General features: G+C 49.4%; 2 protein-coding genes across 3 annotated transcripts in view; one reads left to right on the top strand and one right to left on the bottom strand.

The window, feature by feature from the left end:
* The window catches only part of STK11IP (serine/threonine kinase 11 interacting protein), a 24907-nt gene extending 21195 nt beyond the window's left edge, over positions 1-3712 (bottom strand). Inside the window, exons 1-2 of the mRNA XM_085325906.1 lie at positions 3699-3712; positions 3282-3364 (exon numbers count right to left, since the gene is read on the bottom strand). Of these exons, the coding sequence (XP_085182032.1) occupies positions 3282-3364; positions 3699-3712 (97 nt within the window). The remainder of the gene's footprint in view (positions 1-3281; positions 3365-3698) is intronic.
* A 1173-nt stretch (positions 3713-4885) lies between these two features.
* Positions 4886-24948, top strand: part of SLC4A3 (solute carrier family 4 member 3) — a 31645-nt gene continuing 11582 nt past the window's right edge. Inside the window, exons 1-11 of one of the 2 annotated variants that reach the window (XM_085325889.1) lie at positions 4886-5065; positions 5904-6063; positions 9504-9832; positions 10333-10475; positions 11054-11265; positions 18190-18341; positions 19002-19182; positions 20497-20632; positions 21071-21245; positions 21661-21760; positions 23570-23754. In XM_085325889.1, the coding sequence (XP_085182015.1) occupies positions 5012-5065; positions 5904-6063; positions 9504-9832; positions 10333-10475; positions 11054-11265; positions 18190-18341; positions 19002-19182; positions 20497-20632; positions 21071-21245; positions 21661-21760; positions 23570-23754 (1827 nt within the window). In that variant the 5' untranslated portion in view covers positions 4886-5011. Of the gene's footprint in view, positions 5066-5903; positions 6064-9503; positions 9833-10332; positions 10476-11053; positions 11266-16757; positions 17035-18189; positions 18342-19001; positions 19183-20496; positions 20633-21070; positions 21246-21660; positions 21761-23569; positions 23755-24948 lie in introns of those variants that run through there. The other variant, XM_085325890.1, reaches the window with a different exon arrangement.

The following is a 24948-nucleotide window of genomic DNA, read 5'->3' as shown; positions in this document are numbered from 1 at the left end:
CAGCACCGTGCACAGCATGGTGCATGGCACAGCGGGGTGCGCAGCGTGGCACAGCACCAGGGCATCTCCCCCCGAGTCTGTGTACTGCTAGAGCCATCCAGACACTCGTGTGGAGGGCTGTGTCCTTGTCACTGACAGGTGCCGGTACCCTGTTTTGGAACGGGTTTCATTCCTGTGCATGCACATATGTGACTGTCTGCCGCGCGAGCTCCATCCCACCTGGTAGCGTGGTCTGCCAGGGCCTGCGAGGTGGGAGCTGGGGAAAGGGGCAGATGCTGCAGAAGTGAATAGGTATGGTGGTTTTCTCCAGCTGCTTCGGTAAGATATTGGATTCATGGAAATGCTTAAGCCTCGTAAAACACTTCTGCATTTCTAGCTTGAATGTAGCCATATGCAGAGAGACCCACAGGTTAAATACTTCTGGGTAAAAAGTTTGTGTGTTTTCTGTATTATGTGCTGTCTTTCTGTTCTGTCATGTGTGTCCTTGTTCCTCCACTGTGATAGAGGAGAAATACGGTTTGTGCAGTTCCATCTCGTTTTATTTAGCTTGTATGCTGTGGCTGTTGCAGCATATCTGAATGCTTCAGTGTATGCAGCAGTACCCCTCCTGCTCATCTCCTCCATGCTCATCCGTATGTCTTCCCAGGGAAATCCTTCCAGGCCTTTAATCCTTCTSCTTCTCAAGCTTTTCCTGCCTGTGCCTGTCAGCTGGGTTCTTGTGCTCTCCTTTATTCTGATGCTGGCATTGCCCATGTGGCTTTATTCATAGTAGGCATCAGCTTCTTGTCTAGACACTCCATAGCAAAATTATTATTAGCTTAATTGCCAATGGGTTAGGGAAGAGTTAAGGAGATGGATGGCCTGGTGGCTATTCCCATACAGTCCCTTGCCTACAGAGCCGGAGCAGCTCACTGTACCCTCCTGGCTGAGCTTTCTCGCAGAGSTGATCCAAACTGCTGCTCTCAAAGCCATGCCAGATGCAGTAATGGCCACAAATGCACTTTTCCAGGAGAACGGGAAACCTCCCACGCTGCTGGTGTGAGCTGGCCCTTGGGGTCAGGGAAGCCCTTCTGCAGCCTGCCTTAGCAACCTGTGGCCCGCGGGATCCGCTCAGCCGCCCGCGTTGCAGGGACCTGCCTGCTGTARCTTGTTTTCTCTCATGTTTTCCTGTAAAGATCGTTTTGCCTACATCATCAATGCGAGCGGCACTGCTTTAGATGCGCTCTGTTCTGTTTATGGACACGGTGGGCCAAGATCAGGGGGGAAAGTCTGCAGGAACTGGCGTAAGCAGGATGATGCACTTGAGGAGGGAGAGGGAAGGTGCGGGTGCACAAGTCAGCGGTCTGGTAGATTTTTCTGGCCTCCCTGCAAATCTGGCCTGCAGGCATTATGCTTCTATTACTGAAAATTACTTCCAGCAGGAACGCTGAATCACGTACTGCCAACAACCACAAGATACAGTAGGATGAAGGTATCATTCCTTGAGGTTTCCTTGCTGTTTTTTCCCTTTTGCCTTGCATCCTTCTTGTGACAGCCCAGGGAGCGATCCCGGCAGGCTGGGTGGTTCAGCGTGAGTCTCGTTAGCAGAAATCTCCCTGATATTCATTATAAATTTCTCTTTCAAATTTGAACCCCTTTGCCTGAGTCACTTCATGTAGGGCTGCCTGAAAAAATTCTTTAGTCATATTTTACACCCCTGAGATCTTTCTAGACTGTTGACATGTCCCCTCCCCATCTTAGTCATCCCATATTGCACTAGACAAATTTAGCACCTAACCTTTCCTTACAAATCAGTTCCTCTGGTCTGCTGGCAATTTTATTGCTCTTCCTTGAATTTCTTCTGTTTGTAGGTAATAGAAATGCCAGGCCAGCTCAGAGCTGGTGTCTCTTTAGCCTTTCTCTGAGTGGTTGCACCAGGGGAAAGGGGACAAGTGGCCTCTACTGGCCTACCATAAGTTAATGCCCTGAAAGGGAGCACCAGTGTTCCCTCATTGGGAACTCTCCCTGCTGCACTTTGCTTTTGGTACCCCTCAAAGGATATCTCTCATCCCAGGGGCAATATGGGACATTATCCGTTCTCAGGCTGGCCCTAGCAGGAGAGCCCACGCCAGCTCTCGGGATCCTTCCAGGAGTTTGCCTGCAAGGGCTGAAAGGGGAGCAGAAAGGCTTTTCCTGCCTGTGCGCCAGTGAGAGCTGCTATTACAGTCCCAGGGGCTCTTTTCCTTTACAACTAGTATAACTGCCTTGCTTTTAGCTGCTCATCAAAGCTGTTATAGAGTGACATATTTTCAGCATATTTGAAAATATACTGCTTGGGTGGGCAGAGAAAGACTGTGTTGAATTTTCCATCCCTTTTAACTTCATTTAGGCAGTCAGACTGTAGTTTTCTGTTCAATATAATGTTTTGCAAAGCTCAGGCCGGAAGAGCTCATTGCATCCAGCAGTTCTCCTGTCTGTCTCCTCCCTGATCCAGAATACCCATGTGGGCTTTTGCATAGCTTCAGACAAACCTGCAGTTGACCTGTGACAACAAAGCACATTGTTTTACAACATTGCTGATAGTTTCCAGTTTCCGTTGGAGGCCCCACAAGATGCATTAGCAGCGTAAAGGAGGAACTGAGCATTAGGAGCATTTTTTTAAAAATTACCTTTACTACTTTGCTAGTTTTAGGGACTTTGCCACTGCAGGAACTTCCTTCCAAATCCCTGTAGTAACAGTAGTACTTACAAAGGATTTTTGCAGGTAGGCCTCTCTGCTGTAACTGTGGATGTTGTTATGCTCTGTTTATATACCTTTTTTTTTTTTTAACATTTACCGTGCTTTGATCCTGATGCATTGCAGAGCCAAGTTCCACCTGCCAACTCTTCTTAGTGTATTAAAGCATTCTCTTGCTTCAGTTTCAAATTTGCTGCTGTTTGATTTCATGAAGTGATAGCCTCTTTTTAAGAATGAAAGTAAATAAAAGCTATACATTATCCTCTTCTCTGTCATGCCTTCTATTAATCAAGAAGGTCAGTCTCTCTCTTTTACCAATGGTTTCCAGACATTTCTACCCTTTCTTCTCTATGAACTCTTTTGCTCTTTCTTGGAAAAAGAGGGTTATAACTTGAAGATTATAGCCTAAGTAGGAACCCTCACAGATCTGCACAGTGGATTGGATATTTCCATTATTTTCTATCCTGTCCCCTATGGGTTTGGACTCTGCATTTACTTTTTAGACTTCTCTTTTGGGAGCATATTTCTCTTGAGCTGCTCAACTTTCACTGAGGGTTTCAATTACTGTAGAGTCCAATGAAGTGTTTGAGGGATTTCTTCCGTTGGATTTTAACCTTGTTCATGACAACCAGAAGGATGAAGTTCAGACTGAAGAAAAGAAGAGCAAAAATATCAGGTTATTCAGTTAGCCCAGAGTTTCACCTTGAATTTTAATCATCTTTATATTAGTGTTCATGTAGTTGTTCCTCTGGTATTCCTCATGTTATCTCTAACCTAAGTGTTTGTCATGCATAAATTTTAGTCCTTTCATGCTCACTGTCCCTGTCATTAATAAATATATTAACAAATAGACATAGTTAAAGTCTTTCTGTCACTGTTGTCTCTAGTACTGAGCATAACAGTACATATGAGGTCCTCTTGGTACTGCACAGTGGTCTTTGTCTSTGAGGCCAGAGTCTGCAGCCTCAAAATTGCTCTCTACCTGTTTGCAGCCATAACACATTGCAGTATGTCTAACTTCCTGCTGTAATGCTTCTGGCACCATGCAATCGGTTGTTCATTTGCGTGAGTGTATCCCAAGATAGCTGCTATACCTAGAAAATGGTTCAAGAGGAGACACTTGGACTAGWAGAGCATGCTTCATCAGTGGTCAGATCAGTCCCTCAAAAAACTGCTGTTCAGATGGCCTCAGAATTTTTGGTTTTGTAASATAACTGCATGCAATCCAGCAAGTGAAATAAGCACAGAATCTGTAGTATCACCTTCTGGAGATCTTCAAAGATGAAGGAGGGATGATGAAGTGGCCTTCCTGGTCTCACCTGTAGCCTGTCTGGATTAGTGTCTTGTCTCAAAGAGTGGCTGATACCAAGTACTTCAGATGACACAATAAGAAACCTCTTGGTAGATCAGTGTAGTGTAACCTGCAGTTCTTTAAGCCTTCGTCTAGAGCTCTCATAGCCAGCAAATGCTCCTTCTGAAAGATCTAGAGAGATGCCCAAACTACCCTCCAATTTCGCTGTTTTTCTCCCTGTCAATGACATCACTGAAAAAAAATGCTTTCTTTTGCCAGTTTTGAATTCATTTGTATTCTTCCCTTGTAGTTTTAACAAATATCTCTCTTCTGGTGCTGTGAGATGAGAACGCTTTCCTTATCCACCCCCCTGCCCAAGCCACTGTGTGCATACGCTTATGTCTTACGTCTCCTACAGTAATGTTCCCTGTGTTCTCTGTGTGTCTGCAGATGCGTTTTTGGCAGCTGGTAGCTTTCCAGTGCCCGTCGCTGTASCATCTCCCACTCTTGCTGATCTGACGGGAGATGGTGGGGCTCATGCCTTTTCTCCTTTGTTCTTCCCCAGAGGATGGGGACACCCCAGCTTTGCACAGATGTGCAGCGCGTGCAGGAGCGGCATGTACGGGAGCCGTCCCGCTCTGCCTCTGCGCCCTCGGAGCAGCAGCTCACCGGGAGGAGGGCAGGGAGGTGACAGGGCCTCACTGGCCTTGAGCCGAGAGAGCTGGTAGGCGAGACGGTGYGGTCAGGGCCGTTCCCTGGTGCACCACCGTCCGAGGGACGGCTCTGTCCTAGCGATGCTGGGAGGCTCCCGAGGTGCACCGGGTGAGGTGACCCTTCCGGGTCTGGCGCCACGGCGGGGCTAAGGGCAGCGGGTGGCAGTGTCCCACGCAATCCCGTGTCCTGCCCTCTCTCCACAGGTTATGCCACTCTCCAGGTTTGCTGGGTGCCTGCCAGTGAAAGAGAAGGGTTGATATTTTGCCCAGACCCTTAGGTCCTGAACCAAAATGGCAGCTGGAGAGCCCCCTCCCGTAGGAGATGCCTTCATCGACCTGCAGCAGGTGAGGCGGGGATCCAGCCGCCGCTCGCTGGGCACGCGTCCATGCGCTCCCTCACTCTCCTCTCTCCTCCTGYCTCTCCCTCTCGCGCCTGCCTTCTCCCTTTCTGCCCCGGGCGAGGAAAGCCCGGAGCAGCCYCCGGCACGGCCGCAGCTCTGTCCAATCCTCGGGGCCCCGCGGAGATGCCGGCGGTGCGCTGGCCCTGCGAGGCCTGGCCGCGGCGGAGTGGGAGCCCCAGCAGCTCGCACGGCCGCCGCAGCGCGGCTGGGAACGGGCGAGGGGTGCGAGTGCAATTCGGCTAAAGCCGCCTCGCTCCCGCTTTCCGCCCAGCACAGGCAGATTTGTCACAGTTGGGCCTCTTCCTGTTCCCATGGAAACACGGAGTCCACAACAGCTCAGCACTGGCATTTCGGTTATATTGACGGAAAAATTTATCAGCTCGGGAGGCAGAAAGAAGTCACCTAGCGATGCTCTTCTCAGGGCATCGCCACCAGCAAAAGGCAGAGAAGCACCCACAGCTTGAAATGAAGGGAAAACAGGCAGAAAAGCCTAAAGAAAACATGCCAAGGACCAAGGAAACAGGGAGGCCCGAGGAGAGCGGAGGGCAGGCGGGAAGGCACAGGACCACGCGCTGTAGGGGCAGCTCACCAGAGCTGTGGGAGCAGCTTTAAAAGCCACCCCACTGGAGCAGGGAGGCTGTTTCCCAGTATGTGAAGAGGGCGGTAAGAAAAGGGAAAGATCAGACTTCCCAGCAAGGCACAACACTGTTTGCAGGGTACCAAAATCCCGAGGTCTGTAGGAGTCCACAGCATTTGACTGTTGTCTGGCGATTTCCGTGCAGGGCAGAGATCACACAGAGAAAGCCTCTCCTGGTGCCGAGGACGATGAGGACTTGGATAAGACTTTGTCAATCAAGAGATTTGGGGACCTGATATTGAGCAAGTCAGCATCAAGCAATCTGGAGAAGCAAAGACGCAGCTACAGTGAGAGAGATTTCGAGTGTATGTAGCTTTGAACCATTGTATCACTCCCACCCTCTCTGCAGCCTTGTCCTGGGAACCCTGCAGATCTCCATGATGTGTTTCTTGCTCCCCCCTTCAGGGTGATCTCAAAGCACTGCATGCATGTAGTTTAGCACCAGTGCCCGCAGCCTCTCCTCAGTCTGCTCCCTGACGTGTACTGGTGTTACTTGTCCCTGGAGACATAACTGCTTCTCAGTCTGCCTGACAGAGTAGCTCAGGCCTGGGCCTTGGCTCACCTCCTCACTCAGAGTAGGGGACCTATGCAGCTACTTCCAGAAAGTTAAAATTTCCAGTYTGAAACTGCTTTTCCTCCATATGGCTGCAAAGAAACATCCAAACATGGCTGGAAGCCAGGCTGTCTTCCTCTGTCTGAAGGCAGATGGCTCCAGTCAGATATGSTTGTATATCATTAAATAGCACCCATGAAACTATTGGGCTAATCTGCTCAAAGAAAGCACGCAAAATAAAAATACAGTGTGAATATAAAATACAGTAGCTATTTCACCTGAACTCCTCTGATCAACATGTTTATTCCACTGACTCACCTTCCACAATGGGGGGAACCAGTCTGCACAAAGGCACTTTGGCTGTAAAATGAAGTGTGCCAACAAGAGCCGTTGTAGGTTATTGCTTGGTGTGGATTAGTTATGTTAGCTCATAGAAACAGCAGTAGAGGCAGGTGCTTCAACTTCTTGTGAAAGGGCAGGAAGAGGTGTCCGCCAGCCAGCAGGCCATCTGTGTGGCAGGCAGGTAGCAATGGTTGGGTGAGTTTTCCTGGTCTCTGGCTCTCCACAGTCATACAGCTCATTTTCTAACTTAGCTTTGATTGGATGCAACCTTGGGAATGTTATGTTTCCAAGTACATCACAAGGCTGTTTTCTGCTTGGCTACTCATTTCCAATTGCTATTGTGCAAGCAGGCTGGTTTGTTGGTAAGGTCTGTTACTGTAATGCACCCCAGCTGCTGTTTGTTGTGCCATTTCTCTACAGAGGCTACATTCAAATAACACTTTCCACCTGAGCACACAGTCAGCCACAATATAGCTGCTAAGTGATAACAGCTTTGCCACTGGTGACACATTTGAATACCTGTCTTGTGCTGGAAGGACTTACCTGCTCAGCAGCTCTGCTTGTGTGCACAGGTGTGCAAGTTGGCTTGGGTTACGCAGAGGATCTGCTTGAGCACACGTGGCAGAAGCTTCTTTGAAAATTTGACTACAGATTTTTACTGATTTTGTTTTCTTAATCATCAGTTATTTTCCTAGGGATGGAAGTGGACCTTAAACAGTACTTATGAAAGAGTCTTTTCTTTGTCAGAATCAAGCTTGTTTTCCTCTAAGCTTCTGATGTATCCCTGTTATCTAGAACTATGTCATATCTGGTTATTGGAAGTTTTATGCAGTTCGTATTCATAAAGCTGGGGGATCTGGTTAGGTTGTTAGACTTTGAAAGATATTTTGTGRGCCCTTAAAGGTAAACTCTCTCTGGGTTTATAAATATTTTCTGTTCCATTCCAAGCCAGGAGTTATTAATATTCAGATTCTTCCATCTCAGTTCACAATCCAAATTGCTTGTATCCTTTGTATCAAGTTCATTGAAAGTGTAATCGAACACCTAGAACGCACTGAACAGCAGAACAGAAGTTTAGCAATAACCTTTCCTACAGGCAGGCAGTACAAGGAAGGGAACAAGGAAAGAGAGCAGGGGCTGGATACACAGAAGGTGCAAGAGGACAGGGAGGAACAAGAGGGTGGCACAAAGCCCTTTGCAYAAGGGAGGGGTGTATTCTCCACACTTCCAGGCCACCTCTGTGGCAGATGTCATCAGTTGCCGTGAGGAGAGCTAAGTGCTGAGGAGTGGTGCTTCCCTTTTATGTGCCAGATCAGCCATTTATCACCATTGTACTTCCCTGCAACTGGCAGCCCAAGGCTTAGGCATCCTTCTGATCCGAAGTGCAGATGCATCTCTCATGGTTTGAATTCATTTGCCTTAGATATGATCAGTCTGGAAGGGAAAGACAGGCTGTGTCCTCACCAGCGTCTTAGTGCTGTAGAAGGAGCAACATGCCTTTGTGTTACCAAAAAGCCTAGTTATCTACAACAGTTCGGTCTGTACAATTGGGGCCTTCCTTACTTCTTGTTAYGTTAGAAATTCGGGTCATTGATTTGACTCAAAAAACTAAATAACTCTTCAGAAGAAAGGTRTGCTTGTAAAGAGCCCAAAGTCTTCCCATTTTGCAGACATTTGACCATTCCCAATCCCTTCTTTTCCTGCCACAAGCCTTTCCTGCAGAACCAACGGGGTGTGTGAAATATTCCTGCTGCTCCCAAGGGGGGAAACAAGGGAGAAAAGACTTGAGAAACCAAAGGAAAGGAAACCTGACACCAGAACAATGAACCTGCCTGGCTCTCCCAGGGAGGAGGTTACAGCTCCCATTGAAAATGTCCTTTGAAGGTAGTTTTCAGTATAAACAGATTTTGCTGCCATGTCACAGGAAAGCTGGGAAGGAACCAAATCAAAACAGACTGGAAACAATTCCTCAGGAAGAGCTGCTGTGCAAAGCCCCCTTGCAAAGTGGCTAGTGCCCCCATGATTTCGGCTGCTCTGGGTGCAACCCCAGAATCCATGTGTCCTGCAGACCTTCCATGGGAGGCTTTGTGCCTGCAGATAGACCTACATGGTGCATTATCATTGTTTCTCAGTGACGGCGCAGAAGTGCCATTAATTTCTTCTCACTGTGTATTCCCTCAACACCCAGGTCAAGCCTATATGAATTTCTCTAGGTAGATTAGTTGAATCAAAAGTCCTCCTGCCCTGTTTTTTAGCCTGGTTTTTAAAAGAGAACCTCCTAATTGAACCTGCATTTCAGATGCTGGTAGGCACAGTCCTTCCCAGTACCTGGGACATGGGCTTGCATTGCATCTGCACAGTCGTCGTGTAGGTAGGCAGGAGGGCCTTTTCATCAAAGCCTGTGGATGAAATAGGGCACATTCAACTCAAAGAACTAAAGAGCATTTTGGGAGAAAGAAGTGTTTGTAAAGAGCCCAAACTTCTCTTYCTGTTTGAGAATGTAAGAAATGTTTCCCCATGCTTAAGAAGGGAATGGTGTCTATGGCAGCTCACTGYAGCTTTGCACAGCCCTGCGAATGGTTTTCTTCAGTGCTAGGAGAGTCATGCTTTCACCAGAGTGGTGAAGGCATGTTGGGGTGCTTTGGCACTGCATGAGGGCTGTTTCCCTAGCTGCTTCAGGCGGGATGCAGCCTGCCACATCACTGAAAGAGCTTTGCTATGTCCCTGCGGGCTGGTGGCTCTCCTTGCCCTTCCTGGCCCTTGATCTCCAGACCAGGCTGTTTCCTGGAGGGGCGCCTGGCAGGTTCCTCCCAGCCTCTTCCTGCCCCTGACTCTCTTTTTCTCTCTCAGTCCACCGCCAAACCTCGCACCACATCCATCACCCCCTTTCCACTCATCTCCCTTCTGCCCTCAAGTTCCAAAAGAGGCCCCCGAGCACTAGCAGGAGGAAAAAAAGGAGAAGAAAAAAGAAGAAAACTTCGGTGCCCCCCTCAGAGGTCACCCCCACCATCCAGGAAGTAGACGAGGAGGGRGGAGAGGAGGARGAAGAAGAGGAGGAGGAGGAAGAAGGAGAGTCTGAGGCAGAGGAGGCTGAAGAGAAAGAGGTCTCGGCAGAGTCTGAGAGTGAAGCTCGTGGGAAGAACACATCCCCTAAGCTGGAGCACCCAGTCAAACCAAAGGCAAGGCCAGGGCATCCCTGCCTGGGTGGGTCTTGCAATCTAGAGGGATGTGGAGGGATAATCGATACGGTGAGGGAGCTGGGAAGCATGACCAAGGCMACCTGCTACTTGGGGGAAAGAGTTTGGAGGGGACAACTTGGAGGTTCAAGAGCTGAGGAACATTGTGGGAAGACTGGTTTTGTGCCTTCCCCACAGAGACAGGCACTGGAAGATAGATAAGCCATTGCCCAGAATGGGTGCTGGGAAGAGTCAGCGTGACCATTCCTGGGGTTTAGGGGACACAGGGAGATGAGTGTGGCTGTTCTCACGGTGTACGGGATGTGAGAAAATTTAATGTGGCCAGCCCTGGGATGGAGGGGACATGAGGGTGGATGTGTGCACTGGTCCCAAGGTATGGGGATCACGGGGACTGTGGGGGGCATGGGGAGGGTCTGTGTGTCAAGGGTTGGGACCAAGGCTGCCCTGCCTGGCTCTTGCTGTCAGGACTGTCCTCCATGCAGTTCACCATCGGCAGCGATGAGGACGAGTCTGGCAGCACTGCAGCCCCTGCACAGTTCCATGTGGAGGAGGAGTGTGGCGTCCTGTCCCCCATGCCACGCTTTGCTGACCTGCTGCAGGACAAGGGCTCTGCCTCCCTCCACAGGTAGGAGAGCAAGCACTGAACTGCCTGCCGCTCTCCCCGGTTTGGGGTCCCTCACAGACCCTGCACCTGGGTGTGGCACAGGGAGATGTGGGGCTTTGCCCAGCCTGAACTCAGCTGCTGAGCTAGGGGATCCATGGTGCGCAGTGAGAGAGCTGCCAATGATGTTGTTGCTCTCCAACTGGGACAGCCATTCCCTAGGACTACTGCAGCCTTCTTGATTCTGAGTGTGCAGGTTTGGGGATGCTGGGCTGTACATGTAGAGAGCCCTTCTTCCTAGCTGACTTGAGTCTGGGAAGCCCCAGGAAGCTCAGTTAGGTCAGGGGACTATGAGGCTGTTGAATTGATGAGCCCCCATACTGATCACAAGTCAGCCCTGCTCTGCAGGGAGGAGAGGAGCAGCRCAGTGAGTTACAGGGCAACTTTTAGGCATTGGGATAGGTGACTCCTGGCTGTGCTCCTCAAGGACTTGTTTGTCAGGGCTGGACCAAGGGACTTCAGCCTCAAGAGAGACCAGTGTGGCTTTTCATCTCCCTGCTTACCSTGTCTGCTACCATTAGTGTCTTCATTGGTTCCTACAGTGCCCCTGGGCCTCGGGAACGCCTGTCTCGTGGGTGGGAGAAGCGCAAGCCCTGGGGCCAGGTGGTGAGTGGGCAACGGGTGACCTACGACTTGAAGGAGAGAATGTGCATTGGCAGCATGACCACGTTGGAGAGCGCAGCATACCAGCGCGTCCCCACTGATGAGGCCGAGGCCCAAATGCTAGCATCCGCTGACTTGGACGGCATGAAAAGTGAGTCTGTGGTTTGTGACACTGCCTGTGTTGTTTGTATGCCTGTTCCTTGCATCTCCCTTCTCTGCCCCCCTCTCCAGCAGCTCCAGACATGGTCTGCAACCTCCCCTGAGGACATGATCCTCATCTCCCTGTCCCCCAGCCCCTACTCTTCTAGCCCCTGCTCTTCTTTCTGTCAGCTTTGCTACAATCCAGAGTGCTACTCYCCAGGTTTCCGGCACCTCCCCTGACACCCACCTGTGGGCACTGGCCCTCCTCCACCCACCCCATGGCCCTCTCCGTTTCAGGGCTCTGTGTGTTTCCCTGAGACCTAGCTCTCTCCTTTCCTGACACACTTTCCTAGCAATCAGCCCTGTGTGTGCCACGCCAGCACGGGCATCGCAGAAACCTGATGTAAGGTGCCTCTCRTCTCCTCTCCTCTTGGAGAGGCAGCTGCCCCTGCCGAAGTGCCTCTGAGAGGGACTGCCCCTGTGCACGGCGTGAGGGCAGACAGAAGAGACGTCATGGAAATGCACGCTCCGGGCCTGAGGACATGGAGAATTCAATAGGTTGCTTTGCAGGCTGGAGAGGGAGGGAGACTCTGGAGGGGAGTGAGGGAGAGAAGCAGTGCTGCCTGCAGAGCTGGGCTATCCCTGGACCACAGCAGCACATCCGTGGGTGTCCGACAAGAGATCCCACTGCAAAGCAAGGATTGTGCTCCCAGAAAGCAAGCGAGGCAGCCACCCACGGAAGCAGCCCCAGGTGGAGCCGTTCTTTCCAGGACCTCATCGGTCACCAAGGGCTGCTGCAGCTGGCACCTTCATGCCCTGCCGTGACAGGGGGAGCGAGGTACCAGGGCTGGCCCCGGAGCTCCAGTGAAGCCTTTGAGGGCTGCACCCTGGGGCAGCTTGCTTTCTGCACTCCAGCCTGGCTACCCCAGCCCCTCCACTGAAGGTGAGTGGCTTATGGTGCCTGACCCCTGACCTTCACAAGGACAAAATGACCACCCTTCGAGATGGAGAGGAGGCAGCGAAGGATTCAGAAGCAGGCAGCAGCCCAGAGGTAGCAATAAGCACCTGCATTCGCAACTCGGTTGGCTATGAAGACTTTGATGAATTTGCCTTCAATTTTGAAGATTATGATTTATGGGAGGCCATCAGAAACCATCTGGGCTACCCAGGCGGGGAGTCCACCTGTAAGTACCGGAACAGTGACCCCACGGTTGTAGCTRTAGATCAGAGCCCCAAGCTAATGTTCTTATCTCCTACCTTGTATTTGCTGTCTGCTACCCTCTCTGTGTCAGGTATGTGCTCCCAGTTTAGAGGATATATGTTCAGCTTCTACCCAAATGCCCCATTCTATGCAGCCCTGTGCCTGGGGGTGTTAAAGCAGGTGTCTGGTGTCTGTGAGTCTGTGCAGCGTTTTTGTACAGATCTGGCTTGTGATGTTGAGATGCTGTGAGGATCCCTGTGTGTGTCTTACTTGAGCAGTTCTGGAGGCAGCTGCAGCGTGTTGTTTGTGTTTATGAGGATGTGGCCCATGCTGTGGCCGTGGGCAAAGCAGCTGCTCCAAGGCATATATAAGAACAGAAAAATTTCCCCTTCCATCTTTGGCACAAGGTGACAGTGTGCAGTTGCTCTCTGTTTGCTGGAATTCGAGCCGGGCTGTGGATCTGACAGCAGCAGCAGTGGGTATCAAGTTCTCAGCTCTGCATTGTAGACTAACACCAGAAGGAAAAAATAAACTAGCCCTTATGTCTGCAGGAATGAGTGTGTCTGTGGAATAGCTAATGGCAGGCTGGCTGGGGTGTGTGGAGAGGGGAAAAGAGGAAGGCAGTGAGAGTGGAAAAAGCAAGGAAGGAGAGAATAAAAGTCCTGAGAGCAAAGAGCATCTTTCTCTTCTCCACATCTCTTTCCTTATCTGTGCACCCCTTGCAGAAAAAGAGGTCTCTGAGCCATGCCAATGATTGCATAGAAATCAGAGCCTCACTCCCACCTCATACAACCTGTGTTTTCTCRGCAGGTGATGGCAAGTCACAGTTAAAATGTGGCTTTGTGTGTCACCTTGGGAGTGACACTGTTCATATTCATTGCTCTGTGGCAGTTGCCCAAATATCCTCATCAGGATCATGTTCTCATTTTCTAAGGCATTGTACAAATGCACACAGGAGGGTGACGTGGCCCCAGAACTAGCCTGCTTACAGGCTTTGCATGCGAGAGTAGAGAGGCAGTGTGCTTGCAACATGTTCTCAGGAGRTCTTCGTTCATTTTCTGGCTCTGCCACAGTTTCCCTGTGTGATCTTAAGCAAAATATTTAACTTGCCATGTCTCCCAGTCTCAGCATAATGTTCCCTCTCTCAGCTGGTCCATCTGTATAAGCTGTGCAGCCTTTGGGTAAGGGCTGTCTCTGTGCTTGCACAGGGTCCAGCAAGCAGGGGTTTCTTCCTCATTGGGTCTGCTAGTTTTTAGTGTAAAGTCATAGACAAAATAATATAAGCAAATTTTGAAATACAAACCTGGAACAAAGTCGTCCCTATCAGTTGCTAGGGATAAGCAACCTGTGCACTGAAAGYGTGAGAGATTGCCCCAAGTTCACCCAGAGAAAGGACAGCTAATCTGGGAAGGGAAAAGGGGCAGACTGCTTCTAAGGCTTGTGTTGTATAACACTTAGAAAGTAGGGAAATTTCACTTGCCAGCAGTTAACTCATTCATTGATTTCAGCCACCTACAGCATTAGCTGTAGTAATGGGATGCACTCTACAGTCAACTCTTAATTATTTCTGAACAGTATAGCCACACTATGGATTAATCCTGCRGAGATATGGCAGAGAGAGGGATGGCAGAGATGACTGAGTCAGTTCTGTGCAGAGCTTACTCACATCCAGCCGGTGTTACTTGCTCAACTGCAGACATAGCAGTACCTTTTCCACAGCTAGCTCAGATCCAGAAGGAATTTAACAGCTTTTGTGCAGAATGGGGCCCTTATTGGACTTGAGTTTGTACCTTCATACTGTCTTTTAGTGCTAGGAGTGCTGGGAGTGCTCTGCAGAGACACTTGGATGGCAGCAGGAATGTGCTGGGATCCCTCTTAGCTTGAGCTTGGCACTAGCCAGGCCAAACTTGAGTTCTACACTGAGCCATTTAGGGGTGCATCCGCAATATCTACGTTATTCAGGATTTCCACTGCCAGTGCATGCTGCCATCTGAATGATAGAAACATGGGTGATAGCAGCTCTTCAGTCTTGTCATTTCTGTCTTTGGTTCCTCAGTGTTAGAATGCATGCTTTACCTGGCATGGCCTAGTGCGTGTGCAAACAGCACCTAAGAAAGCTGTTGTGATCCCACTTGCTGAACTGTAGTTGCTGCTTCTCCTGTTACCCTGTGAACCCTGTCACAGAGCTCAGTCTCAGAACCAGGTTTTCTTGGAGGCAAACATACCCAGCCCTGCCCTGGTCTGCGGTAGTACCTGATGGGAGCCAGCTCATGATAGGAGCATTGAGGCACACACGGCGGTTGTTGAACGTGTGGAGCAAGTGGACTCTTACAGTCTGGCCTAGCTGCAGCTTTAYAAGGCCCTTCCATTCTGGTGGTAAAAGCAGGGTGTGATTCCAGCCCCCCCCCCTTTTTTTTTTAATTTGGGAGCATCTTTCTGCCTGGTCGCACTCCCTGCTTCCCAGCAGAGTGAAGATCCTAGACCAGGTTGTCATGCCCATGGCAAACTTGTCCCTGATASCTGGGGTTTCAGTACCCTGACAGGACTGCCAGCATGCCTGTTGTCACACACTGCTGAGGTGCAGGGCAGGTTGTGGGTTTGTTCTTTCTGTGATGCTGGTCGTTGAGAGACATCACATTTTTGCAGCTCCTCTAGAGTCTTTCTTATCCTCCTATTCTCAAAAATACTGGTATATTCTAGAAGCGAAAGGCTGGGCACAGTCTCATCCTCACAATACAAACTTGTGTCTGTGTCTGCACATGAACAGTCCTCCTGTGCCCTCCGCACTTATATAGTCCTGCCTCTGCTCTCRCATTCACATGCTCTCCTACACTTCTGCGCACACTTGGCTGTACAGTTAAAGTGCACATCCCACATGCACTAACATATGTTGGGGTCAGTGGCGTTTGCATATTTATATACACCCACACACATACTGTCCCACTCCAGTTAAAACTGGGAAAGCTATGACAGAGCAATAGCTTTTTTTCAGAAGCCAACATAGGGTCTTGTCTTATTATATGTTGATTAGCGTTCAGTTCAGTCTAATTTTAAATATTCCAAGTGACAGGACTTCAGTCTCGTCCTCCTAGAGGTGATGCTCTAGCTTACCATTTGGGTGATACAAGGCAGCAAGGCCTTGCTAGCAAGTGAGGCCAGGCTAGCAAGTTGTTATATTCTCTAGCACTACCGATACAACAGCTCTGATGCCTCTTTCTGGACTTTCTGTTTGTGGACAGAGGGCAATGAAAGGTGGTGGGGAGAGCTAAAGCATGAATTGAAGGGAATAACCCACTGGGTTGGACTGATGAGCACTGGCACTCTGAGGGAAGATTTTAACCAGTGCTTTGGGGAAAGCTAAGTGGTATTCTTTATTGATACTGGGCCTTTGGAAAGTTCTGCCTGGCAGATTTGAGATGGATGAAGAAAAGGTTGGTCAGCCAGATCTGAGCTGACAAAAGCCARTGTGGAAAGAAAATCTGCAGGAGACTGTGGGAGATGCTATTTGTGAGAGTGAAGTACTGTTTTTTTTATAGGGGAGCCATCCTACTCCATAGACTGTCCTCAGACTGTCACTATCTCATGCTCTGCTACTGGGGAGCAGTAGAGAGGAGGTACAGCAAGAGGTCCTTGGCTGATTCATTTCACCTTGGGGAGATGGGCTTTAAGCAAGGAGGACAGAACTATTCCCTGGGCATATCAGCCTTGGTCTCRGTCCAAGATCCTGTCCTCAGCAGGGACTCTGGACTTACGGTGCACACTTGATCTTGACTTTCATTTAGGGGAAGCACTAGTTTGACAGGGTCACTGGCAGCCTCTCTGGAGGTGCCTAGAACACCTCAGCTGGGCTCTACATGGGATTCCGAAAGCCTGTGGTCTCTTCCARAGTTAAGCCCATGTGCCCACTCTGCTCTACTCAGTTCTGTCCGCCTGCTGGCATTTCAGCAGCCCCTAGCACCACCAAGGGAGAGCAGCAGAGGGGATCACTCCTTTCTTCTGTTGAGTTCTGGAGGTGTGTATTCACCAGGTCTCGGAGCCTACAGCGCTCCAGTTCCTGCCCCTCTCAGTGAACATGGAAGTCACTGGAGACACCCACAGGAAACTCTGCTCCTTTCATTCTATAGGTCCTCCAGCCATTCAGTTGCTCAGGCTGAACACCTGTGTGTGCGTGCTTCCTAGGGCTGTCACTGAAGAGCACTGCGTGGCAGATGGGCATTGCCACCAGGGAGACTAGCCAGGACTCTGGGTGAGTCATGCAGTCTTACTGGGCAGAATGAGGTGCTCTAGTCTGTCCCAGCAGGGACACAGTGCGAGTGAATCCTGGGCACATGGGAGAATCAAAAGTTGCTGAAATGGGAGCAAAACTGCCAGATATCAAGATCATCATTTTGGCAACCTATTTATTTTATGCACAACTCCACAGTGATTGTGATAAAGAGACTGCAGTACACATGGGAATAGTGAAATCCATCCAAAAGTCTGAGGAAGATGCCATACATGTGCACAGCTCCCCGAATACCATCAGCCAAGTGCTCATAACAGTGGGCAGTTATTGGTTCCTATTGACGTTGCAGCACGGTAAGTGGAGCAGGGAGGAGTCCAGATGTCAGCAGGACACATTTCAGCAGGGCAGCCAATGGGGGAATATTCCCCAAGGCTTAGTATTGATTTATTTTATATTTAATTTAGCGACCCAGATTACCAAGTACCAAGACCATGGTATGCCTGGCTTGATGCTAGGCTGTGTCTTCCCATGCCAAAGGTGCATTAAAATGTTCCTGCAACATCAGGGGAGTACTTGGCCTTCAGGCCTGGTGCTTTTCACTACTTTTCACACCTAAGAGCTGCAGGTCTCCTGATCTACCTGAGGGAGCCCACCCTTCACTGCCTCTGGGTAGTGTTTGGGGGAACTAGGCTCTCTCCATGGCAGGCCATTGCCCAGGTACCATTTCTCTGACACTGTGAATGTGGCTGGCATGGTAGTGGCCAGGTTTCGTTTGGTGCTGGCTAGCTCTGTCAGTTTGTTGATAGGTCTGTAATGCAGCCTCAACAACCTCYATATTCAGGAGGCTTTGATACAGCCAAACTCTGTAATGCAGATTTTTCAGAGGTCATTACAGCAGCAATGAGGATCATCTAGAAACAGCAAGAGCTGTAGTTAACCATGCAGCCTCCACATCAGCCCCTGGGTCTGCACTGTTATTCTACTGTCTTACCACACAATTAAATAAAATGACCATTGATATTTCTCTATGTCTCCCAGAGCAGCAGCTAAATATCCTTCCCTTTCACTTCCCTTTATGGTCACTGAGCACCAGGCCTTCCTCCAGTGGGAGAAATTAGCCCCAATGTTTCCCTGAGCAGTCTGGGTGCAGAGCTGTGCAGACAAGGCTCCAGGTTGCTTTCTGCTGAGGGGGGTGTGGGGAGGGTTTATGAACCTCTTATTCAGATACTGAAAATAAAAGCTTTTTGAAATGATGCTCCAGTGTATGCACAGCATGGAAAGGATGCTTCTTAATGGAATTAGCTCTCAGATGTCAGGAATAGCTGAAGGTAGGAAGGTGAGCCCAGAAGGGTCTTCCAAAGTTTGGAGRAAGATGGTAAGTGATCCATCTGTCAGGGCCATGCTAGCGTAAGCYGGTGAGAGGAGCGTAGACTTGGATGTGTTTTCTTGTCTGTCATCGTGTTTCTATTTAGACACTGATGGTCTTTTCCTCTTTCCTATGACTTCAGGCCACCGTTTTGAAGATAACCCTGGAGTGAGGCGGCATCTGATGAAGAAACCGTCTCGTAGCCAGATCACCAGGACGAGTAGAAAGTTAGCAGCAACCCCGTCCGTCAAGAAAAAGAAGAAGAAGAAGAAGTTAGATAGGAAACCTCATGAGGTACCTATGTGCTGTCTTCCTATACTTGTTCAAAAGCCATAAATCAGGATTAGGAACAGTCACTTTATAAAATGATAAATGTGGGTTCAATAGAATGAATTCTTTACATCACCTTGGAGGTGACATTTTCAAGCTCTTATCCATTATCAGGAGGACTAAACATGTACTTTTCCAGTAAAAGCTGGGATTTCTCTGAAATCACAAAGCTTAGAGAAGAGCCTTAGAGAAGACAAAAAATATCACAGAAATGATGATGCTGTTATGGAAATTGGCAGCATAGTAATGTCACCGTCTCTGGTAAGAAAGTTTGTATGGGACATTTTGAGGGGGAACTTTCCTGTTCTAGCCAAAAAGCAGGCAGAAGGCAAAATTGTCACAGTTTGGTCAAGAGCATTGCGTCATTCTCTGTCCTTGGCCCACATGTCTGACTTGGGGCTTTCTTGGGGCTCCATGCAGTGATGGAAGCTCCTGCCATGCTGCTAGCAGTATTTATCCTGTCTKTTTCCCTTCACCAAACCTCTCATTAGCTAGGACAATTTTGCTCAGGCAGTGCTTTAGACCAGACGTCACCTGAAGAACAAGCCTGTGGCCTTCCACATAGTGGTTGCATAGCTGTATGCACTGGGGGAAGTCTCATGTCCTCTCCCAAATTCCTGCTAGGTATTTGTGGAGCTGAATGAGCTGGTGGTGGATAAGAACCAGGAGATGCACTGGAGGGAGACGGCCCGCTGGATCAAGTTTGAGGAGGATGTGGAGGAGGACACAGCGAGGTGGGGGAAACCCCACGTGGCTTCTCTGTCCTTCCGTAGCTTGTTGGAGCTCAGGAAAACAATCGCTCATGGTGAGTCAGGAACTGCTTTGTGCCATGGGCCCTGATTTGTGTCTTAGTCTGGGATAGGTTTTCCTGGACAGTTTCTGTCTTTTTTTGGCCCTTCTCTAGAAACTCTCCAACAATGTTTATGTCCAGGCTCTCTGCAGGTCCTGCAGAGGCAGAATATCCTGCAACTTTTTTGCCATGGTAATGGAGTAATATGACAATGTCCTTGCTGGTTCTTTGCTCTGTTTTGCTGCTGTCTGGCACATCATGGCTGCGACACTCAATTTTGCCTTGGCCAGCAGGCCTTGGACTCATCAGGAGATCTTTTATGTGAAAAGGCAAGCCCAGTTAGGTGGAAGAGTGAAAGGAGACAGAGGTACTAGAGCTAGCAGTACTTCCTGAGTTGGGTGATTCCCAGAAATGAGCCTTCTCCCCAGAGAGCATAGAGAGACCACCTTGGAGTCAGAGCCCGGAGTCAGAGCCTGTGAGGACAAGGTAGGTTGCTGACAGCACACTCCTGGCCCACACTCCTGAAACAGCCTGATTCACCAAGCCGCGGAAGTGATACGTGTGCAGCAAGAGTGAGCATTTGGGCAGCAGACCTGTTTGCAGGCTAGCCAACTGCRCAGGTACATCCCACTGAGTGGGATGTCTTGCTGTTTGCGTTTATGCAGTTCTTGTGTTATTTTACTGAAAAGTGCTCATATGTGATAGGGTGGCAAGTTTGTCTGAAAGCTCTCAGCCTGTCAAGACAGGAATTTGCAGGCTCTCTTGGGACAACAGTTAGAACACATGGACTTSAGGCATTTTTCAGCTGAGAGTGTCTGAATCAGTACTCTTTGCAAGGAGAGTACCTGGCTATTAGGCTATAGAGTATTCTGGGATGGAGCCATACTTATTCCTGTGGAAACTGGGCTACAGTGCAGAAGGAATCACAAGATTTATGGCTCCGGAAAGAGAGAATAAGCTGTCTGCCATGGATGGTGCTCTGCAAAGTGCAGTCCTGGTTCTGGGCCTATTCCTAGGCGTCCTTATGCCCTGGAGCCAAGAGCACACCTCAGAGCCTGGCTCCCAGCATCCTAGAAACACACAACTCTCTGGAGAGTGCAGATCAAAACTACCCTAGAGAGTCTGCCCAGGGAAGGGTTCCCCCAGCAGCTGGACAAGCCCTGTCCTCTGTGTGGGTACTGGCTGCAGAGGGGAGCAAGGACTGGGAGGTGCAGGGAGGGAGCCTGCAACTTGCAGGGCCTTTTCTGGATGGCTGCATCCCCAGAGTGTCTGCATGTGGGTGGGGAGTGCTGCACACCGGAAGCAAGGCTCTTCCCCTCTTGCTGGCAGGTGCTGTCCTCCTTGACCTGGAGCAGACCACGCTGCCCGGCATCGCTCACCTCATGGTGGAGACCATGGTCATCTCTGACCAGATCAGAGCGGAGGACCGAGCCAATGTGCTGCGTGCTCTTCTGCTCAAGCACAGGTAGATGAGATATGGCCAAAGGGTGCAAGACATTTGGGGGTTATCTGATAGCCCTGGACAGTAAAGAAAGTTGGCAAAAACCAGGCTGTACTCCAAATGGTGAGATCACTGCAAGGAGAGTGATGGGGCAAGAGACTCAGGCAGGTGATGGGAAAGGGCAGGGAGGCTAGCAAGAGCAGGACAACGAGGACCTTGAGGGGGGAGATGAGGACTGAGCTCTATGGTGCTGGGTAGAGAGAGGCTGGTGAGGAATGGGCCTGGGGAGAGATACTGGCATGGCTAGGTGAGGGTGCCAGGGATATGAGGGGCTGTCTGTCAGGTGGAGACACAAGGAGATGACCTTGCGAGGTAAGGGGAAGATGACTGGAGCTGAGCTCAGTGACAGTGGCTACCCAGCAGGACATGCAGGGCCCTCACAGCTGCTGCTCTCTCTCTCAGTCACCCAAATGATGAGAAGGAGGGGTTCTTCCCGAGGAACCACTCCAGCTCCAGCATGAACTCCATCGTGGGGAACCACCATCACAACCACGCCACAGACACCTGTGTGCCTCTCATGGGGGAGGAGCGCATTGAGATGGCTGACCCCAAGGCTCATGAGACCGAATGCAAAGAGGTAAGGACAACATGAGGGGTTACCACTCCCTTTTTCCACATCACTCCCACCCAGGGGCAGCCTTTAGCCTCCGCTAGTGCACACCGACCCTTTAGCCCCACATCTGCCCCCCCCCCCAAACAAGAGGCCTCATTCTTGCAAGGGCTGAGCTTTTCTGGGCCTCCTGGAGCACTGGAAATCAGGTCACTACATTATGATTTTGGGACCTAATTTTAGCCTCACATTGTATTTAAAAGGTCTGCTTTAGCGTGCAATGGCAACAACAGCTCCAGTGTTTGCAGATGGCCTTTGCTATGCAGATAGCTTGCTAGCAAAGCAAGGAACTGGGTGTCAGGCAAGTCCCAGGCACAGATATGCCAGTGGGGTGCACATCTGGAGACACAGGGACTCCTTAGTCTTTCATATTCTTCTCCAGCAGAAAAACCTGCATCTCCATAACTCTGAGGGACACCGCAAATATCTGAAACTGATGGAGAAGATTCCTGAAGATGCAGAGGCCACAGTGGTCCTCGTGGGTAAGAGACAGCATGTGGACCTCCCTCAGCACCCAAAAGAGGTCAGTTCAGACCATGGTCCTGGCCTGGCTTTGTGTGTGCTCTCCATCCTGAGGTATATTTGGACATGTAGCACACATTCCCAAAGTTTAAGTGGGGAACGAGCCCTGTACGTCTTCTACTTTGTCAGTAGCGCATTTTTTATTTGTCTGTAGTAAATGTAGGGATGCTTGGGCAGGTATTTCCTCAAATTAACAAATACTGAACATGAGAAGGTTGCAGGGAATTGTGGCCCAGCTTAATGGAGAAAGTCTGGTCATGCTCACCAAAACTTCCCATTTTGCAGAGTATAAGCAGGTAAGTGGCACCCAAGGGACCAGTTCCCAAGCACTGGCAGCGACCGTTGCTGCCCTTAGTCTGGCCAGCCTGCGCACACCAGGCTGCTGTACTGACCTTTGGGCTTCTCTGCCCCTAGCTAGTTTTGGCTGTTTGGCTATGTGTGCCAAGAAGCTCTGAGTTTATGGAAGCAGGGCCCAGCTGCTGGCAAGGCRTTGGGCATCAGCCATAGCTGATGGAAATATTTCTCCATATGAACAAGGCCTGTGGGCCAGTGGTCTCAAGCACTGGAGGATTTGATGCCTTCTAACCATGAGAAGAGTAGTCCTCTTCAGCTCTTTGCTGGCATTAAACTCTGAGCAAACCTAGCTACTGTGCAAGCAAAGTAAATGTCATCACCCATCTAACAGAAAGGAAAATTCAGGCAAAGAGGCTCGACAGCGTAGCCAAACTGATACTTAACCATGATGAGGCCAGATCAGCTTCATAAACACACTTTGAATATTCAGATAACTAACCACTGGCCGTTTCTGAGAATAGGCTGTATTTTGGGACGTCTTGTACATTTTGGCTGTGTCTTGGACCTAATGATCAAATGGTCCAAATTTGCTAGTCTAATACAGAGCACAGCTCTTTGCTGGACACAGATGGTAGAAAGATTAGTAATAATGCCAGAGAAATAGAAGTATTCAATAAATATTTCTGCTCAATATGGGAAGGAAGCGGACGGTGTGCCTGAGGATGCGGGAGTACTTCCCAATCTGTTAGGAACTGAGGAGGCTGCAAAACATTCATGAGACTTGGACATTGCAAAACAAACTACATAATTTGCACCTATGAATCTTTAGAGAACTGGCTCATTTGCGTCTGAAAAAAGTCTGAGAATTCAGGGAAAATACAAGAAGAATAGTAGAAGGTTAACAGTGTCAGTGCTCAAGAAGGGAAGTACAGTGACCCAGTACTTACAGGTTGCTTAGAGTGACATCCTTCCTGGGCAAAATAATGGCAAATCTAATATGGAATTCAGTTAATAAAGAGCTAAAGGATAGGAATGTAATTATTGCCAAGCAGCAAGGTTTATGGGAAATAGGTCATGTCAAACAAAACTGATTTCATTCTTTGATGAGATTAGAAGTTTGTTTGATAAAAGTAACTGCCTATGTGTAAGAGACTTCCTTTCTTAAGGCTTAGTAGAAAACAACATTCTGATTTAAAATTAGGCCCTTGCAAAATAAGTAGAGCCCATGTGTAAGAGATTAAGARTGGGCTAACCGGGAGAGCTAAAGAAAGCAGCATTGCTGGGAAATGATCAATGAGTAGGGGACTTTGAGCTGTTCTTAGTGCAAAGCTTGATGCTATACTGATGGTCTGGAGACAAGTACAGGRCTGCAAGGCTCTTGGGAACCTCCTTAATCACTCAGGCTCCAATGTTAAAGGCAGCCCAATATAGTTCGTCTCAGTGATTAACTCCATTCAAACATTGCCTCCTGGTAGGTTGTGTGCAGTTCCTGGAGCAGCCAACTATGGCTTTCGTCCGACTAAATGAGGCCGTCTTCCTGGAATCTGTCTTGGAGGTCCCAATTCCTGTCAGATTCATCTTTGTGCTGCTGGGACCAAGCCAGGCCAACATGGATTACCATGAAATTGGCCGGTCAATCTCCACCCTCATGTCAGACAAGGTGAGGAGCTGACCGGCAGTAATGCAAAGGCAGGCAGGTGAGCTTTGATAGTTCCTCAGAAGTTAGTCTTGAGATGAGAGTGCTGGAGAGAGACTGCGTGAAGGCCCAGGTGGGACAGAAAGGCATAGGCAGCTAGAATTTTTAAGAGCAATCTGGCTAGACCAAGGCAGGATGCTCAGATAAAAAAACAAATGACTAGGACAAGCAACTTGTCAGGGACAAAGAGTCCAAGAGATGTATGTAAGAGCAGGAGCAAAGGGCTTCCCCAAGGAGAAAAGTTATGTTCAGCTTACAAGGATTGTGCCTTTATGAAGTAAGGCTGAAAGGTGTCCRTGACCATGAAATACCCAGGCCATGTTGATGAGAAGATTCAGCAATGCTCAGGGACAGTTTCTCAYGAATTTTGCTGAAGCTTTCTAGCTGAGTCCCTTCACTGTGGTGTCCAYGCAGAGGAGCACATTTGTGCAGGAGCAGAGATGGGGAAGCAGAAAGGTTTTATGTGAAGGGCATACACTGCTCAGTCCCTCATCTGGCTAGATGGCAGGAAAGCAAAATTCGTTATCCTGACAAGGAATCAGACAAAGAAAAGACAATCTGAGTATCTGCTGCATACATCCAGGATGAAAGGGAATCAGAGGTTCCACAGAATCCTGACTGCAGCCATGTAACTATTAACCAAGTAACAAACCTGCTTGCCCTGGCACTAGGACAGAACTTTCCCTGAACTGGGCACTAAAAAATCTGTATAAGGCAGGTGAGTTGTGGGCATCAAGGGCTCCCAGCCAAAAGATTCCTCCCCAGGAGTTGCTCAGCTGTTGCAGTACATATTAAGCCAGAGAATGWGAGGTGCTCTATTCCAGCTTCATTGCTTCATTTGTGAGCTGATCTCGCTCATCTTGGCCTCTGCTGTTCTGTTGCTAGAACAGGGGAGTTAGCTATCCTGGCCCAGGCTGTAGCAAGGTTGCACAGTGGCTGGCGCCATGAAGAGGGTATGGTATCACTTACGGTTTGAAACTGTGGCTCCAGGGAGTCTGTGTAATGTAGAGATCTTAGCTGTCCCCTACCTGCTTTATAGGCTGTTCACTTGTTTGCCTTCCTCCAGCCCTTTCACTGCAGGCACCCTTAGGAGGCAATGCAGCAGTTCTGCCCATTTGCCAGCCACTTCCCATACCATCTAGAGTAGTGCTGTCCCCT

This window comes from Rhea americana, unplaced genomic scaffold (genome assembly GCF_003343005.1).
Source record: "Rhea americana isolate MKP2758 unplaced genomic scaffold, rheAme1 scaffold_124, whole genome shotgun sequence".
Taxonomy (NCBI): Eukaryota; Metazoa; Chordata; class Aves; order Rheiformes; family Rheidae; genus Rhea; species Rhea americana.
The sequence above is the reverse complement of the archived record's forward strand: the minus strand, read 5'-3'. Positions and strand labels throughout refer to the sequence as shown.